At 43.3% G+C, this 18,130-nt stretch overlaps 3 protein-coding genes across 3 annotated transcripts; 2 read left to right on the forward strand and 1 right to left on the reverse strand.

Annotated features, from left to right (window-relative positions):
• Positions 1–406: 406 nt before the first annotated feature.
• icmt (isoprenylcysteine carboxyl methyltransferase) lies at positions 407–5,399 on the forward strand (the record flags this gene model as incomplete). Its single annotated transcript, XM_084435866.1, has 5 exons — positions 407–625; positions 1,062–1,150; positions 2,086–2,255; positions 3,108–3,325; positions 3,511–5,399. 5 exons carry the CDS (start codon positions 407–409, stop codon positions 3,691–3,693), a joined length of 879 nt encoding a protein of 292 aa, XP_084291992.1. The 3' UTR covers positions 3,694–5,399.
• Positions 5,400–5,858: 459 nt separating this feature from the next.
• On the reverse strand, positions 5,859–12,431 carry rnf207b (ring finger protein 207b; the record flags this gene model as incomplete). Its single annotated transcript, XM_084436247.1, has 17 exons — positions 5,859–6,068; positions 6,171–6,266; positions 6,456–6,573; positions 6,661–6,712; positions 6,797–6,982; positions 7,096–7,273; positions 7,384–7,505; positions 7,661–7,729; positions 8,170–8,238; positions 8,349–8,421; positions 8,991–9,037; positions 9,369–9,494; positions 9,697–9,772; positions 10,147–10,228; positions 10,360–10,504; positions 10,631–10,763; positions 12,241–12,431. 17 exons carry the CDS (start codon positions 12,429–12,431, stop codon positions 5,921–5,923), a joined length of 1,911 nt encoding a protein of 636 aa, XP_084292373.1. The 3' UTR covers positions 5,859–5,920.
• Positions 12,432–13,494: 1,063 nt separating this feature from the next.
• On the forward strand, positions 13,495–17,658 carry LOC311329892 (large ribosomal subunit protein eL22). Its single transcript, XM_084461840.1, has 4 exons — positions 13,495–13,543; positions 14,314–14,418; positions 16,207–16,331; positions 17,467–17,658. Exons 1-4 carry the CDS (start codon positions 13,532–13,534, stop codon positions 17,609–17,611), a joined length of 387 nt encoding a protein of 128 aa, XP_084317966.1. The 5' UTR covers positions 13,495–13,531; the 3' UTR covers positions 17,612–17,658.
• Positions 17,659–18,130: the final 472 nt, after the last annotated feature.

Here is an 18,130-nt window from a genome sequence, read left to right on the forward strand (position 1 = left end):
AGCCTTATCAGAATAGACACGAAAACAACCACGTCAAAAGACTAGTCCAATAGTCCAATATACAGCTCATTCAGAAGTGGTGAAGATGGAAAGATCATTGATTGTATGAAAAAGTTACAATTGATCCATTGTCCAAGTTTGACAGCGCCATCTAGAGTTCAACTTTAGGAAATAACCACACTGAAAATATGCATCGTTTCATCAGTAGAATACTATATATCTTCAATTACAGAAATAGTAAATAAAGTTATTTTTAATAAAGGAATTAGCCAAAGCAGAGGAAATGCCTGAAATTAGGCTAATCCTCATATCCTGCTTGCTTGCCTCCTCCGAGACTACGTCACGGGGAAGCATGCGATTTTAAATACTCGCGAGAGCTTTCCGGACAGTGTGGCAGATTTCCATGATGGCAGGCAATAAGTTGGCTTTAGAGGGAAGAATAAGTATTATAAGCTTTACCTTGGGAGTCGGTGTGCTTATAATTCCCCTAGTCAGAACATTATTTGGACACCTTGACTGGGTATTTGACTATCTTACGGAAACCAGGGGAAAAATAGCTATTTCTGTGTACATAGCTGTTGTCAATGGCCTCTTGCTAATCATATACAAGGGACCTCTATATAAGGTAAGCATATTCTATCTAGCTAAATATTAGCTAGCAAGCAGGTTACCTACATTATATGCTTTCTGTTGTATGTAAACGTCGGGTTTCGAGAGAGAAAATGTTAGTTTGCCAGCTAGCTTAGCTAGTTATTCTATCAGACATTGAACACGTAGCTTGCTTGGGCTAATCCTATTAATTTACTTGAGGAGGATGGAGACACCTCGACTGTCAACATGTTGAGCTGAAGATAACAGTCTAAGCCAGTTAGCTAAAGCTGTGAAGCTAGCCTAGCTACCAGGTTGGCAGGTGGCACGAAGCTGTAGTTGGTTACAATCAGGTTGTCTTTACTGGAGATAGCAAACTTCATTTTTCTTTGAATGCTGAATATACATATCTACCTATTATAGGCTATAGTCAGCTCACACAAAACTCTTCCCTCCACTCTCTCTCCTCTCAGGTTGCTGTGCGAGCATGCTTCCTTGGTTTTACTTTTGGGTGTGGCTTGATCATAAGCTTTTCTGAAACCACATGGACACATTTTGGCTGGTATGTATCTACATACACATGCACGCACACACACACACACACACACACACACACACACACACACACACACACACACACACACACACACCGACAAACAGACAGACAGGAAGGAAGGAAGGCTAGCTATCACTTTTGAGTTCACTTCTTCTTATGATGCTACCCCTATGCAATGTCACGAAAAGGAACATTAGCTACCATAGCTATGCTGATGACACCCAGCTCTACATTTCTGTGACACCCCTCGACTACAGCTCTGTAGACCACTTGACAGAATGTATTGCTGACATAAATATGTGGATGTCACAGAACTTCCTCCAGTTAAACCAGGACAAAACTGAAGTATCATTGGTGAAGAAGATGAAAGAGAGAGACTATTGGTGCACTTAAAAACACTGTCACTGAATACCAAATGCCAGCCCAGAAATGGGTGTCATGCTGGACTCTGATCTTAGCTTTGAAGCCCATATAAAAAATGTGACAAGGACCTAATTTTATCTGGCCGTACCCCATTTTCATTCTGGGATAGGGGGGAAAAAACACAGTATTTCTTTAAAACAATCACAATCATCTTGGGCACCGCTAAGCTTCTTTTTTTTCTTCCGACTGTGCACTTGCAAAATATGTCGGGGGATTGAATCTGATTGGCACCAATGAGAGGCTTACCTCAAAAACCTACATCCTGTGAGATGCCAGACTAATGTAGCTATGACATCAACACATCCATCAACAATGTATGATCATGTGATACTCTTTCTTAGGTTCCAGGCAGTGTGCATTCTGATCAATAGTGAACTGAATAGCGATGGAGGATGCATTTATGTTCCTGTAGCTTCACCTACCAGATTCTGAATGTGAGCTTCACAGATTGTTGAATGTCAGAGAGCATCTGGGTTTACTTAATGTTCCACAATGTTTTTTCCGGAATGTGTTTCCAGGTACATGTGCTCCCTGTCTTTCTTCCACTACTCGGAGTACCTGGTGACGGCCATCATTAACCCTCATAGCCTGTCTCTGGACTCGTTCCTGCTCAACCACAGTGTGGAGTACACCTTGGCTGCTGTGTGTTCGTGGTTGGAATTCACCATTGAGAAGCTGACGGTTCCAGGTATTGGAATACATATTGGAGTACATGAATATTCAGTCATATTTTTGTCCGCTGAAATGTGGAGGATCATAGCAGGAAATCATTTTGATATGTTAGTTAATTGCCTCTACTTGACTTACGAATGTGAATATGTGAAGCCCATGTATAGGAATGCAAAATTAAACAGGTTCTTGCTTGGAGAATGTGTTTTTGGGCCATTCTGACCTCTACAATGTATGGAATGTCCAGTATGACTCCAGAAAGTAGATCTGCTCGATTCTCCACAAAGCTACTAGGAATGCACGATATATCGGCAATCATATCATTATCGGCCCGATGTGCAAAACGGGGCCAATGTGAACAGCCGATAATTATTTCTGTCTAGCTGCTGTTGTGTGTGTTGTTTTTGAGAGGAAACAATTAGGTAAATCTACGATTTATCGGCTTTTCAGAATGTTTTGGAAATAGAGACAGTGTTTCCAGTGTGAGAGTGTGTTTTTCAGTATGTATAACATTTGATTATCATAGAAGCTTGTGTTTAGACAGAGCATATCGACATCAGTAAATATCAGTTATCGGCCATGACAGCAAAGTTAATATCTGTTATCGGTATCGGCCAAAATGTTCATATCGGTGCATCCCTACAAGCTACCAACTCAGGCTCACTGATCTTATTTAGACTCTACTCATCTCATTTACTATGGAGTTAATTAATAATGTATTAATCAAACTAACTGATCCTCTTGGTCGTCGATCTCTGCAGAGATGGCCTTGTGTGCGATGGCCACTCTTGTTCATGCTCTTGGTACAGCGGAGGTCCCTCTTTTGACCGTCCCGGGGCTGAACTCTCTGTTCTGCTCTTCTCTCTCCCAGAGCTGAAGCAGCTGAGCTGGCTCAGTGTGGCAGGGCTGCTGATGGTGCTCTGTGGGGACGGCCTGCGGAAGTCCGCCATGCTGACGGCCGGCTCCAACTTCAACCACATCGTCCAGAACGAGAAGGCCCAGAGCCATGTGCTGGTCACCAGCGGGGTCTATGCCTTCTTCAGACATCCCTCCTACGTGGGCTGGTTCTACTGGAGCATCGGCACACAGGTACTGCCATCTCAGATTTATCTCTGGATACTACTTCTACTACTACTACTACTAAGGGCTTGCTTCTATTCCCTGCTACTGTTTGTTCTTTGAACTCCAGTAATATTTGTTTCCACAAGCCACAAAATTCATGACTAGAGGTCGAGGAACTTTTTTCCCCAAATTAATTTTCAACATTCCTCCAGGTGATGTTGTGCAACCCCATTTGCATAGCAGGCTACAGTCTAGCCAGCTGGCGCTTCTTCCGCGAACGAATCGAAGAGGAGGAGATCACGCTCATCCATTTCTTCGGAGAGGAATACCTGGAGTACAAGAAGAAGGTGTGCACCGGCCTGCCCTTCATTTCGGGCATCCGTGTCGGCTCCTAGGTCAAAGAGACGGGTTCCTGGATGCGCGATCATGGCAGTCAGGCTCTGTCAGGGGCAGCCCCGGTGAGCGTGTGGCTTCGCCTCTCTGGACGCCCCCTCCCCCCCACCCCCTCCGCCTGGGACATGGAGCTTATGGAGACCTTGACACCTACGGGCAGAGTGGACGACCGCGCTCATCCCAATACGAGACACCCTTCCAATGTTTTGATAGACAGAGAAATTCAAAAAGAGAAAGGAAAACAAAAAAACAAATCTATCTTGTATATACTGTACATTGAACCACATCTTTTGGGGTTCTCTGTCTTATGTTTGGTTAGTCTGACTAGAGGCTCGGAAGTTCTGCATATTACAGTATGTGTCATTTTCTGACATCTACAATTTCAGGATGCCACTGGACACTTCCTTTTCTCATATTTTCTTTCCAGACAGACGTTACTGCGGTCAACATTGCATTGATTTTAGCTGGGGTTACTAAAGCAGAATAATCCTGGTTGAGTGTCTGTTGTCCCCTGTTCAATTCACATCCCCCTCCCACACCCACACACACAATTTATTGTCTTTGTGGAGTAGTCTGCCTTTAAACTGCAGACATCCACACTCCGGCTCAAAAGGCTGCACAATCACAAATCCGGAGTTGTCCAAACAATTAAGCTCTATCAAGTATGATGTTTTGACTTTGTAGATTACGGAAATGTAAAGAACACTGACAATCCATTCATTTTTCTATCTTGTGCTGCTGTAAGTCTGGACATTTTCCCTGGATGCAGGAACATAATATTTAATTAATCAAGTCTACTCAATTTATATGAATGATTGATTACTGTACATCTACATACAACTGCATAGCTCTGGTTCTGTCTCTAGGTCTCAAGCACTTCATGTACAGTAGCACAGGGTTCATGTCTTGAAGAAATGAACCTCCATCTGCACCCAGCTTCACTTCTCATTGGAGGACTAGACAAAGTGGACTGTGGTTCCCGTGTTGTAGCATATTTTATTTGAACCCAGCCTTTCCAGCACTATTAGTAGCAGTGCACAGTGATTTCAAGTCTTTTTTTGTTTACCATGTACCACAGAAATACTGTTTGTGTTCATCCAGCAGGTTTTCTCATCTCTCCTTCCTTTATTTGTCCTGTGTTCATGTCTCCTTGTTGTCACTGTGTATTTAAACCAACCAAAAAAAGCATTCCGATGGCTGAGGAGTTCAGAGAGAGAGGAGAGCTTGTTTCCATACCGACAAGCTGGCCTCGACCTGGCTGAGCTGCTGCGTGTCTCAGGTTCAGCAAGTGTGGCTGAGAGCTCTGCCCTCCAATGTCTGTGCCCAGACTGTATGGAGCGAAAGGTGTGTGTGCGTGCGTGTGTGTGTGTGTGTGTGTGTGCGTGCGTGCGTGCGAATGAGTGCTTGAAAGGACATGTTGTTCAGCACATGTTATTTGTGAAGAGCACTGAAAATAGGAGAGATGAAATCTGTAGTTATTTGTAGATTAATTAAAAAGAGCACATCTAGTGGGCTGCTGCAGGAGCGGTTGGCTGATCCGAGCATGGTGCACCTGAGCTGAATGTGGAGGAATGCCAGTGGTGTTGCACAGCTACAGTCTAACAAAGTTTATTGCAGATGAGAATTTAACGTACAGACAGACTACTTATACAGTGTCTCTTGGGTGATAACTGAGCATTTTATTTACACAACTGAAATTGTATTAATGAACACGGTTCAATGAAATAAAATGGAAAAAAAAAATGTTTGTAAGCAAATCTGTTTTTCAATTCTGGAGTGTTGAATGTAACTTGCCTTTGAAAGTGACCCAACCAAAACGTGGAAGTGGAAACGAAAAATATTTTTTTCTCAAAGACAAGATTTGCATGAAGCCAAAATAAAGCTAGAGCACTTAACACAAACTCATTAAAGTTATGTGTATCATTAAGTTATATGTATTATTTTGGCATAGTAGCCATTATCATACACAAAAGCAGAAAAAAATAGCTTCATATTCTGTATATTTACGTACATCAAAGTATTAACTGCTGGTGATGAAACACAACTGACGCTGATGTTGTGGGAGCCAACACACGGGCATCGATCACAAGGACCTCACCACACTAATGTACGTGGACGTATTGCACTTAAGGATAAAGGATCAGAAAGTACCGGCGAGCTAGCCAAATGTATGGAGGATCGGGAAGGCTGGAAGTGACCTAGACGACCTAACTGCATGTCTGTGCTGTCCTACGCAGGCATCTCCATCCAATTGGCCGTCTCAGTGGCACTCTTCTGCTTCCCTGACCTATAGAAATCCTTGTTCTTGAGAGGAGCCTCATGTGATACTTGCAGGTTGCTGAGAGTGCGGTTGTCATCAGTGTCAAAGAAGTCATTCCTGCAGTGAATCAGAGTTATGCACAGTCCCAGTTAGGTGATGGTTTAGGAGCAGGGAGGGACTCCTGTCCCTTTGTATTTGTAATGGTTGTTGATGTGTTACCTGCTGTGTTGTGAATCTGAGGCCATAGTGCTGTCTTCATAGATCTTTAGCATGGCCTCTGTGCGGTCATCTTTAAGTTCTTTAGGTTCCTTCAGTCTGCAGAAACATTGGTAAAGGACTTCTCAGTGGAGAACCTCTTTCAACAAAATGTTGAATAGAAAATACCCTTTTACATCATTTATTAGTCACAAGCTCGGTCTCTAATTAACTAGTCTGTAAGGGACAAAGCTTATTGAGGCGCCATCATAGTTCAATATGGATCATCCATAGGTTGCGATCCATTACCTTGGCTCAAGACGTTCCTTCACCTTGGCGATGGAATGGATGTAGGGGCCAATTTGCCTGGCAATGTTGGTCAGGTAACCGTTTTCCTGCTTAAGCTGCATCAGGTCATGAAGTTGAGCTGAAATCAGACCACACACACACTATGACATTTGACCCCATGTGTTTTATGGCCGCTAGATGAGGAAGAAAAGTGAACGCCTTATACCTTCATAGATTTCCTGTTCATTTGCAACCCGCTGAAAGGTTTCCCCCCAAATCTGGAGGAGGAGGCATAAGACGATGTAGATGAGCTTCGTAATGGCGGGTTAGGCTACGTAAAGATGATTCGTCACAAATCTTACCTCCTCAAACATGGCCCTCATGAGTTCCACTGAGGAGTACTCCGAGGAGATCTGCCTGTCCATCTGCAGGGAGTGGTCCAGGATCTCACCCATGGTGTCCGTCTTGATGAGCGAGTGGTGCTTGGTCAGGTCTCTGTGGGTCTCCTGCACCTGCTCCTTCAGCTGCTGGATGGCAGTCTGGAGCATCTGGCCACAAAAACAAAACGCTTTTTTTCAGGGTAGGGATATTCAATTCTCCTCTTTTCCAGTCCAGAGGCAGATCATAGCTACTGTATGGCGAGATCTATAGTTTGCCTCACCTTGTAGCTGTTCTCGTAGTTGCGGCAGTGATCGGTGAAGGGGGTCTGCCCGCCCTCGGCCAGAAGAACCTTGGTGCTGATGTAGCGGTGGGCAGTGGGCTTCCTCACCACTGACGACCCCAGGGACATGTCGCTGATGGCAGGGGAGTGACAGGCCACCGACCGGGAAGACGGCAGGCTGAGTGGACCAGGGGGAGAATTGACATTTAGTAGGAGCTAGACGTGTGTTATCTTGATGTAGAATTTGGAGGAAAAAAAAAAACATTGCACAGGCGCAACTTTACTCACAGTCCACTAGTGCCGCTCAAACCCAAACCGGTCAAACTTCCAATGGACACTGAGTGCCTTTGGCCGAGCAGCAGCAGAGACTCCAGGCAGCGGGCGAACTCTGAACGATACTCCGTGTTTATCTAAACCAGAGACAGTGACACAGCAAATGGTATGTATGGTAACATTCTGTTTAATTCTGATCATAATATTTATTATATAATCATGATAACGACAGTGATGCGTGTAAATTGGCAGATAACCAAAATGTCCTTTTTCCAGAACCCAGCTTCGGTACCTTGCTGCTCTGTGCAGGTTTCAGTCTGTGCGGCAGCTTTACAATCTTCTTCAGCCGTTCCATTAGTTGCTGAATAAGAGAAATTCTGTCAAATACATCCCCACAGATTAATTGTAGGGAGAAAAAAGAACGCTACCTAGGCTCAAAGTGTATTTAAAAATGGAGAGGGGCTCATTGAGAGATGGGGTTTGTGTCCATGTCAGCAAGAGAATAGGCTAAAAAATTGACTTACTGATAAACTCCAAGGCACTCAATCTCCAGTGTAGTAAAGTTAAAAAGCCTTTATAAGTCCGGAAGATACAAGGCCTGATGAAGGCTATTAATGCCGACATGCATTGGGTCAGCCACATTATAACAGAGCCGCAAGAATAAAGTTTTAAAAACAAAACTTTACTACCCATTCTACCAGAGACCGTCATTTTAAATTGCTACTTTTTCCATCCAAAATGTCAGTGTGTCCCTTTAATATCACAGGATCAGACTTGCCACCGGCACCATACTCTACTTACATAACCCATGTCCAGAAACTCAAACTTGTTGGCTGAACTCAGGAAGGCGGAACACGTGACCAGGTGAACCTAGTGAGAGTCAGAGAGGTTTAGCTGGCAGAGTTCCCTACATACTGTAGGCACATTCATGGACATGTCATAGTAGACCCCTCTGGTCCGACCCCGGGTCATTACTGTACCTGGAGGGTGGGGCGGAGCGCGGCCAGGTGGGACAGCTGTTCTTTGAATGTTTTCTCTTTCTCCTCATGCTGACTGTAGGAAGCAGTCAAAAGATGTGAAGTCAAAATACCACGTCTGTTACTTTCCAACAAGGCGGGCGTCCTCGCGCGCCAACCATGTGCATTTGTAATCTCAACCGATCTCCATCCTTGCCTGTTGGCTTGCGAAGTCCTCTGTTGTGAATATTTGCTGCTGGTTTGAGAGTGGTGCCATGCAAGTAGGCTGTCTCTGTAGGCTTTTCATCTAGAGAATATATTCTTAATCCACCCTGGCCTGCTGCGTCAGCCCAGGGATGGAGATGGTAAGTAAGGATGCACTGATGTCATGGATGGATCTTTAATCGTGTAACAGGATACATGGGCAGGCAGACAGGGAGGCATAAGACAAGCCATTAAGATGTTCAGTATGATGCCATGGCTTCCTGCTCAGGGAGTACATTAAATTACAGATTTATAACCGCTGGCGGCAACCAAGGAAGCAGAGGATTGTGCATCCTCTCAACTGAAAGGCCTGTTTAAGTAAAGACTGTTTGCAACATACAGGACATAGTCTAAGGATTTTCAGAACAATAATATTGCTAGAGGTCTTAATTCCATTCTCACCTTTGTGCTGCTTTCAGGAGGACCTTCTTTCTTTCTGCCAATTTTTCCTTGACAAATTGATAACAAGTGTATGTCATAATTAATTGCACTACATATCTCTGGTTAATGCGTAATTAAAGACCAAAGTTACACTGATATACATACACTCAGTAATGTTTGTACATGAAAAGCACTATATAAGAGCCATTTGGAAAATATGAATCTTCAGCTGCTTTGGAAGAGTGACACCTTGTGGCAAGACTGAGTTTGAAATCATAGAGGCTTGGGCTGGAACTGAATAAAAAACGAATTAGCCTCCTGACTACTCATCAGTTACGCCCGCCTATCAGACAAGTGCTGGTCTCTCTAACCTGGATGACAAGTGCTGGTCTCTCTAACCTGGATGTTGTTGAATAGAGTACTGATGGCGTTCTCCTCCTCTTCCACGTTGGCGCGGACCTCTCCGATCATCGCCTTGAGCAGGATGATGGACTCTCGGGCCGAAGTCTGCAGCTCCTTCACCGCCTGTCAACCAACAGGTTCTACACCATGAGAGAGTGCTACCATGCAGCCTGGCCAAGACGCAGGAAAACACCTCATGCGTTTGCTTTGGAGGGGCGTGTTCGTGTGTTTATCATCTTAATCAAACCAGTTGATAGAAAACGGATTTACATACAGAATGATATAGGATGGTTAAATAAAACAGATTTAGGCTGAATAGACTTACTAGGACAGCTTGGTCCAGTTTTTTACAGCCTTGCATATATGCCGTCTCAATGTCGATGCAGTGTGCCCTGCTTTCCCTGGAGGTAAAACACACATGCAGGATAAAAACTGTGATGGTAAATGGACTGCACTTATATGGTGCTTTTATCCAAAGAGGTTCACAATGGCCTCTCAATCACCAATTCACACACACATTCACACACTAATGGCGGCAGCTGCCATGCAAGGTGCTAGCCTGCTCATTGGGAGCAATTCGGGGGTTCAGTGTCTGTGCCCAAGGACACTTCAACATGTGGACAGGAGGAGCTGGGATTTGAACCACCGACCCTATGATCACTGGACGACCCGCTCTACCTCCTGAGCTACAGCTGCCCCTAAGACACTGACCCATACACTAGGCAGTATAATCATTTTAAGTTACACAGTTTCCGTGATGAATGCATCAACTCACACTTGCATGTCTCTGAAACAGTTGATGCACAACATTGACTTCTTCTCTGTGGAAAACATGATGTACAGTTCCTCGTGGAGGGCTATTATAGGAAGAGAAAGAAAATAGACACAACCCACAGTGTAGAATTTGGTATTGAGTTAATTTACACTGAACACATTGCTTAAACAGGAGGATGTGTTGTTTTGGAAGAAGGTGGATGTTTGAACCCACCACACTTTTTGTGGGCCTCCTTGGTGCGCTTGGCCAGGGAGACAATCTCATGGTGGGAGAACATCTTGGCCTGGTGGGTGCTTTCCCTGCAGGCTCCACACAGTGGCTGACTACAAGTGTTGCAATAATACATGGTATCCACATCCTGTCAATTCACACAAAACATCAAAGTCAAAAAGCGTGTGATGTACAATTTCACTTCAGATCTGCGGAGGGGGGGAGCCTGGGGCTAATTTTTGCCGTAAAACACAAACCTTTAAATTGTCCCCACCTGTTTTTTGCACGCCAGATCACAATTGGCACACTGAACAGTCTCCTCACAGTCAGTAGAGTTATCCACCAGGAACTTCAAAAGGCGATCCTCAGGGGGCAAAGCACTAAAGCCTTTTACAATGGACTGTTGTCTGTAGAGACATACACAAACATACAAACACACAGTTTGTGACTACCCAAATTGTATTGTATGTATGTTGCATGTACTGGTATAGTACAGTATGATCCAACACATTTAGAAGGTGCAATGAAGTGAACTGTTTTTGTCATTGAAAGGTTGTCCTTAGTCCTATTTTATTTTTGTCATTTGGGGATGGATCTCATGTAGCAGCTGTTGTGACATTGTTCTCTACTTCTTATGTGTCTATCCACTCCAATTACCAAGCCTTCATAGTAATGTAGCCACAAATAGCACACAGGCCAGGGACAAAAATAGCAACTTACTTTTTCATTTTTAAATGTATAATCTTTCATCTCTTTGATTGAATGAATGTCCGTCCCAAACTTTGCTTTACCTTTTCCCAATGTTTACAATGTTAGCAGGTTAGTTCAATGACCATAAAACTTGGCTACAGAGCATGTATCTTGAACAATGTCTTGCAGCCTCTTGCGCTGTTATATAAGAAGGCCTTCACATCCATACTGTACCGCACCCCGCTGTGCCGGCTGTCAACACTGATAAATCAGTGGAAACATGGTTTGCTGTCATGATCAGCAGCAAGAATTGGATGCTCTTGGCAATATATGCAAAGGACTTAGTAATATGGAACATTTACTATTTACAACCATTTAAAAACTAGACCATGCATGCGCTTAAGAATTATGACATGCATGTTAAAGAATTCAGGTATACAAAACCAGCTTCATGTAGTGCATAGGTGAAATAAATGAAGAAGAATGACCACACAATGACCACACTTGTGATTGGATGGGGGTATATCAATGTTCACAGCGTACTAAAGCAAACAACAATGTTGTTATCCTCTGCTCAGAGGTCTAGAGGGTACTGGGGAGGTCACTGTGGAAAACGTCAACCCTGAACCCCACAGAATCAACCCATCAAAAAGGCATTTAGAATCTCAAGTAGTCTAGGTTTCGCCACCAGGAGCAATGACCCATGGCCCTTGGTGTGATCAATGCCACTCCATCTTAGCTTAAACAAAGACTGTTTTGCCTGGTGCCAAATCCCAACCACCCCTACATTTCAAACACAGGATCTCAGTGTTTCTACCCTCTATGTTGTTCCACACCCCATCAAATGATATTAGATATAAAGTCTATTTCTACACACAACCCCTATAGAAACTCAACTAAAACAGCTATTTCATGATAACCAATACTCTCCTAGTCTCGCGATACCAGAATTTTGAGATCTCACACTCTCCTTGTTCAACAACAACAAAAAATTCCATCATAAAGGTAAATCATATAGGTATCAGCACTCAACATGTTGTTAGAGTGAATCAGAGGTGCAAACAAAGTGCCAACAAAAGGAGTTTTGGTGGCTTACAAAAGTGCACAGCATATTTTAGTCAGTCTAGTATATAACGCCGATAAAAGTTCAAAGTGCTACCATGTGGATTTGGAGTGACACATGCTCCTGCTTACCCACAGATAGGGCAGGTGAGACGTCCCTCCGTCGCTCGGCCTCGTAGACAGCTGGCACAGAAGGTGTGGTAACAGTCCAGGAGACAGGGGTGCTCATACTGCTCGTGGCACAAGTGGCACACCAATGGGTGGCAACTGGCACTGTCTGGATCGTATAAGTTATCCAAGGGGCAGAAGATTCCTCCAGACATCTGAAACACAACACCAGTCCCTCAGATAGACATTCTAAAGAGGCTTCCCTATTATCAATAAGCAAACAAACAGTTCTTGTTAGTACGTTAGAAGGGCTAGGTGAGATATGATTGATCAACTGTGATATAATGCAGACACAGATGAAACATCAATGTGACATTGTACCTTTTCAGGGTGGGGGTTGGGGCAAACAATAACCAATCCATCGATGCATCCTGCCACTTGAACCAGCATATTCATTAGACCACATAAATATTCATTTAGGTGAAATCATTCTCATGTTATTTTTTAATCAGTATTGTTAATCAGTATTGTAAATGTCCCTAAATTTTAGTTTAGTCTTATCCATCTGACCAAACCTAAAAGCCATCCCTGACCAGAAATAATGCCATGGACTGGACTCCTTTTAATTCAAGATATTTAATAGCCTAAAATATGTGAATATGAGAGTAAAGCTGGCCCATTACCTTACTACTGCTGCTGCTGAATGTCCGCTGTCCCAGGCAGGGTATGACAGACATGCAAGAGGTCGTTTCTGAGAGGACGGAGAGCTGGCCGTGACGTCAAGTCAGAGTTATATGGGTGAAGGTGCGACCCTGAGACGGTAAGCAGCCACTGATGTTAAGAGAACAACCAGATATGTACCTCTCATCTGTCAACAGGGCACTAAAAATACTTCCTCTCTCTCTAATCTCTGGGACACTGCAACCCCCACTGAACTCCCAGTCATGTTCATCTCCAAGGGCATAGTTCCTCGGTGAATAGAATGAACATATAAATAGCTGTAGTAGTACTTCTGTAGGCTACAGGCTTGCTGATAGAAGCCAAATGGAAAAAAGTGCAATTAGGGCTAATTTTGGAAATGTATTACGAATCATCATCAGGCTACCTTATAATGGTAGATATTGAAAGATGTAAAGCAATCCAAAATAAACGTATTTACTGGACTAAATCAAACAATATCTAGGCCTAAAACCACAACAGTTTGTAATCGAGCACCGATATGAGGATTGCATCCATTCTCTCTGTAGTTGATTCAACCAGCCGAGATGTAACGCACGCGCAAGCCTTGTTCCCCCTTTTTGCTAAAATCCTCGCCATGGCCCCGGTGGTGAGTCCAACCGCCTCTCACAAATAACCTCAAAATGTTTACTTTTCCTTTACATACACGATCCTAACTTGTCGGAGGTAGATTCATAAAAGTCAGACGATTTGCACTGATGTGTCAAGTGTTCTTAATGATCCTTCTGGAAATTTAAGTGATTTTTTTCCCCGAGGCCTGCTCTTTTTTTCAATACCCATGCTAGCTAGCTGCTAGTTCGCTTCACCACGTTGCTGTTGACTGGTAGCTGGTTATAGTGTAACGTTATATATCTCACTAGCTAGCTTGCGTCTATCAGGCCAGTATGTATTCCTGCAAGTCAGGGTTACAATGTCCTACAAGTTGACCATTTTCGTTTCTGTTGTAATCTCCGAGTAGATTGAAGACTTGTCGTCCCTGCTAACGTTAGCTAGCTAGCTAGCGCTGGCTACATATGTACAACCCCGGCAGCGTCATATATCCTATGGGTAGCAGTCAGACTGCTAATATATTTGATTTGTATAGGTAGATGTTAACCCTGCTAGGCCTGCCGCACCTCCGCTGGTGTCCATGACATATAGTCATATATAGCTACTTTATTCCAGAGGGTAAATTGTTTCCACCCACTAACCTGAACCAGCTAACCTTAGCTAATAACTGTTAACGTTACTTCAGCTTGCTAGCTAACTTGCCACCGTCAGATTGTAGGTCAACACAGTGCCATTGTGTGATGAAAATAAGGCGATGTCATGGCAAACACAGCAGGTCCTGATGTCAGATATCAATTGCATTTTTTTCAGAAGAAGCAGAGCACCAAAGGTGGCAAGAAGAAGAAGCAGGTCCTCAAGTTTACTCTGGACTGCACCCATCCTGTTGAAGATGGAATCATGGATGCTGCCAACTTTGTAAGTCATTTGTATGTTAAACTACCATCACACCTAGGCTAGTCCTCCCTGTCCTCTGTTGGTTTGACTTAGTCTGGCGTAGCCACTCAGACTTTTCTCCATACTTTGTTTCGCGCTGTGCCAGCAGCGCTGGAGAAGGGTCTGGCTGCACCCCTTTATCATTCTGAGAACGCTGTACATCTTGAAATCAATAACAATCCTCTCGTCTAAGCTGTTTTGTTTTTTCAATGGTGTCTTTTAGTTGACCAAACAGCAGTTGCAATAGCCACACGCAGACAACATTGTGTTTATATATGCAATATCATGATGACAAAAGTGAGTAAATGCAAGATGGGTGGCAACGTTTGTGACAATTTACTTAAAGGAGTAGTAAAGGGAAAATGCATGTTTAGCCCTGTTTTAAGGTAACATGATCATAAACAATGGTTCAGATCAAAACGTTGACAAAACTAGCACTTTTGAGAAAGTTGATAATTGCTCTACCACCGTTTAGGTCATGTTTTTTGAATGATTTTTCAAGTGCCCACCCACATCCATTGTATGACCAAAACAGTGGTAGAGCAATTATCAGACTCTCAAAAGTGCTAGTTTTGTCAACGTTTTGATCTGAACCATTGTATATGATCATAAGTAACCTTAAAGGACAATGCTCGTTTTTGACAACCTGGACCTTATTTACGACATATTATAAGACGTTAGACTCACCGAGATCACTTTGGTGTAGTTCGGAGGCCTGTAGAATAAATTTAAAATCCAGCGCGAGCCAGTATATCCATGTAATGGCGGTGGTGGGGGCAACGAGAATGCAGCTTCTAAAAATCTATTTTCTGCCGCGAAACGGTTGTTTTCATCAATCTGTCTTGATGAATCGCTAGTTGTGCTTACATAGAGAGCATAGGCCTGTTGTGGTTTTTCACATGCCTCTGTAATATGATCTTTAGAAACGTCTTAAGACACGAAATAGCTTCCTCACTTGCTCCAGCACGCATGCGCACAGCGTGCTGGAGCAACGATTGCGCGCTGTGCGCATTAGTGCTGGAGCAAGTGAGGAAGCTATTTCGTTTCGAAAGACGTTTCTAAAGATCATGGCATGTGAAAACCACAACAGTTATGCTCTATGTAAGCACAACTAGCGATTCATCAAGACAGATTGATGAAAACAACCGTTTCGCGGCAGAAAATAGATTTTTAGAAGCTGCATTCTCGTTGCCCCCACCACCGCCATTACATGGATATACTGGCTCGCGCTGGATTTTAAATTTCTTCTACAGGCCTCCGAACTACACCAAAGTGATCTCGGTGAGTCAAACGTCTTATTATATGTCGTAAATAAGGTCCAGGTTGTCAAAAACGAGTATTGTCCTTTAAAACAGGGCTAAACATGCTTTTTCCCTTTACTACTCCTTTAAGGCAGCTATGGACATTGAGGGTGCAGCGTACACAGGACATGCTAAATGCATTCTTTGTGTTAAACCTATCAACTACAGTAGTAAGGGCTCACATGCCCTTTTGGCTCACTCTCAAACAGAGTGCCACATGCAGAGTGCGCAACATTTTATCAAGATAACATTAATTATAGGGCTAGTTTTTTTTCCCCATGTCCTTATATAAAAGACACAACTACTCAACTTACTGTCAGTGCTTGCAGTCACGATGCCATGGCTGCACACGATATCCCTACATGCAATTACAGAATTGCATCTCTGGTGGGTGAGGGCTCAGGTTTCGGTATGACATCACTGCTTAATCCACTGTAATTAATGACTTTGTTGACTTAACTGCTTTCAGGAGCAGTTCCTTCAGGAGCGCATCAAGGTGAACGGGAAAGCCGGGAACCTGGGCGGCGGTGTGGTGTCCATCGAGAGGAGCAAGAGCAAGATCACAGTGTCCTCTGAGGTCCCCTTCTCCAAGAGGTAACTCATCCTCTTGTCGTCACATCAGTGTGCAGATTTTCTACACTTAAAAAAAAAAAAAAAACGAATATAGCGACAAGTCCACAGATCCTTCTCTCGTGCTTTTGCGTTGGTTTGGCCCAGAACCAGTTGGGAGGGTTTTGTAAACGCCTATGTGGTTGATTCAAGATTTGTCCCATGTCTGCCATTAGTGTGTGCTGTTGCCCAAGCTTTCCTCTTGTCTGATGTGAAACAATAGTGTAAACTGGCAATTTTAAAGTGACTATAACTTTTGCTATGAGGGTAAACTCAGTCGCATGTCTGGCGCCTGGAGCCCGCTTGGAGCAGTTTGGGGACGCCCGTACTCCCAAATAAGGCTGTAGAAGAATGTTCCTTGTTGCTGATTGAATCTTTCGGTCGCTGTTCGGATGTTCTTAACCACCGGGCTACCTACCACCCACTGACAATGTTCCAGAGCTGTGGTACTGTGTGATTCTATACTGAACTTTAGTATTTGCCAAACAGTGGGCTACAAAGACACAGCTTTTACGGAGGTCCTCATTGACTGATCCCTCTTGATTTATAAATATTTGTAGGTTTGTAGGTATTTGTTAGGTTAAGCTGTGTATTGGCTACTTTGTAGGCAAATGGATTTGTAGCTTGCTTCACCTTGTTAATTTCTTGTTGAAATACTTTGGATGAACAAGTCATTACACTTCATTCCTCCAAGGCTGCCTCTTGTAAGGTTGCATCGTTACGTTTGGCATTACGTATTTAAGCCGATGAAAGGCAAAGCCTAGTGTAGGGCTGCATGATTATATCCCCCCCAAAATTTTTTGTTTGTGGTAACGCCTTTATTTATATATATATATATATATATATAAAATAAAGCGAAGAAAAATCTGAGATGTATGCAGTCGATCTGCCATCTGTCCGTCAGTGAAACTGCTCACAGCACTCGGCCTGCGATTCGTCAGACAGCATAAATACCCAGATTCGACCGCGTGCCCCACTCAATGCAAAACGGAATTAATTGCATTAATTGGAGCCTTATGCCATTAGTTAATTGCAGAGGTCATCATTGTGATTTCAATTAATGCACAATTGTGCTGCCGTAGCCCAGTGCCAGTCTAAAAGTAATTTGTTGTGTCTTTAGATACCTGAAATATCTGACCAAGAAGTACCTGAAGAAGAACAACCTCCGTGACTGGCTCCGTGTGGTCGCCAACACCAAGGAGAGCTACGAACTCCGCTACTTCCAGATCAACCAGGATGAAGAGGAGGAGGAGGATGAGGATTAAGGCTCACATCTGCTCAGATTTTGTATAATAAACTTAATCAGAATTGAGCTTTGTCTGTGAGCTTTGTCTGTGGTTTTAATTATTAGATCTCATTAAGATAAGTACATATTGTTGAATCAGATAGCTTGAGGAAGGGGGACTGTAACAAACCAGAAACTATCCAAAAAAATGTTTGTCATATTTTGAGTTATTAAATAGTATTACCAATTTAAAGTTAATTCACAATTTGCATGGAACTAATAGTTGTGCAACTGTGACAGCCAAAATAAGGATATTTCTCCTTAGCAACCAGATGATTAGAGCTCACGAGAGGATTGCATGCTGTTAAACTCAATGATCCAAAGTTGGATCTGATCATATCATTCAGGCCATGTCTCCCTAAGCTAGACTCAATATACATCAAAAGACCTTGGGATTTTGTAGTTGAATTTGTGCAGCATTTTTGCTCATTTGAATTTTGTCGATTAAAACATGTCTATGTACATTTATTTTATCTAGTACAACTGGTATGTTGGTAAA

The sequence above is a fragment of the Borostomias antarcticus genome (assembly GCF_949987555.1).
Source record: "Borostomias antarcticus genome assembly, chromosome: 3".
Taxonomy (NCBI): Eukaryota; Metazoa; Chordata; class Actinopteri; order Stomiiformes; family Stomiidae; genus Borostomias; species Borostomias antarcticus.

What these genes read in the sequence shown, in the direction of transcription:
- LOC311329892 (XM_084461840.1), top strand. An exon ending in TCATGGATGCTGCCAACTTT is followed by an intron (nt 14,419 to 16,206) that starts GTAAGTCATTTG and finishes AACTGCTTTCAG; the next exon opens with GAGCAGTTCCTTCAGGAGCG. An exon ending in GAGGTCCCCTTCTCCAAGAG is followed by an intron (nt 16,332 to 17,466) that starts GTAACTCATCCT and finishes TTGTGTCTTTAG; the next exon opens with ATACCTGAAATATCTGACCA.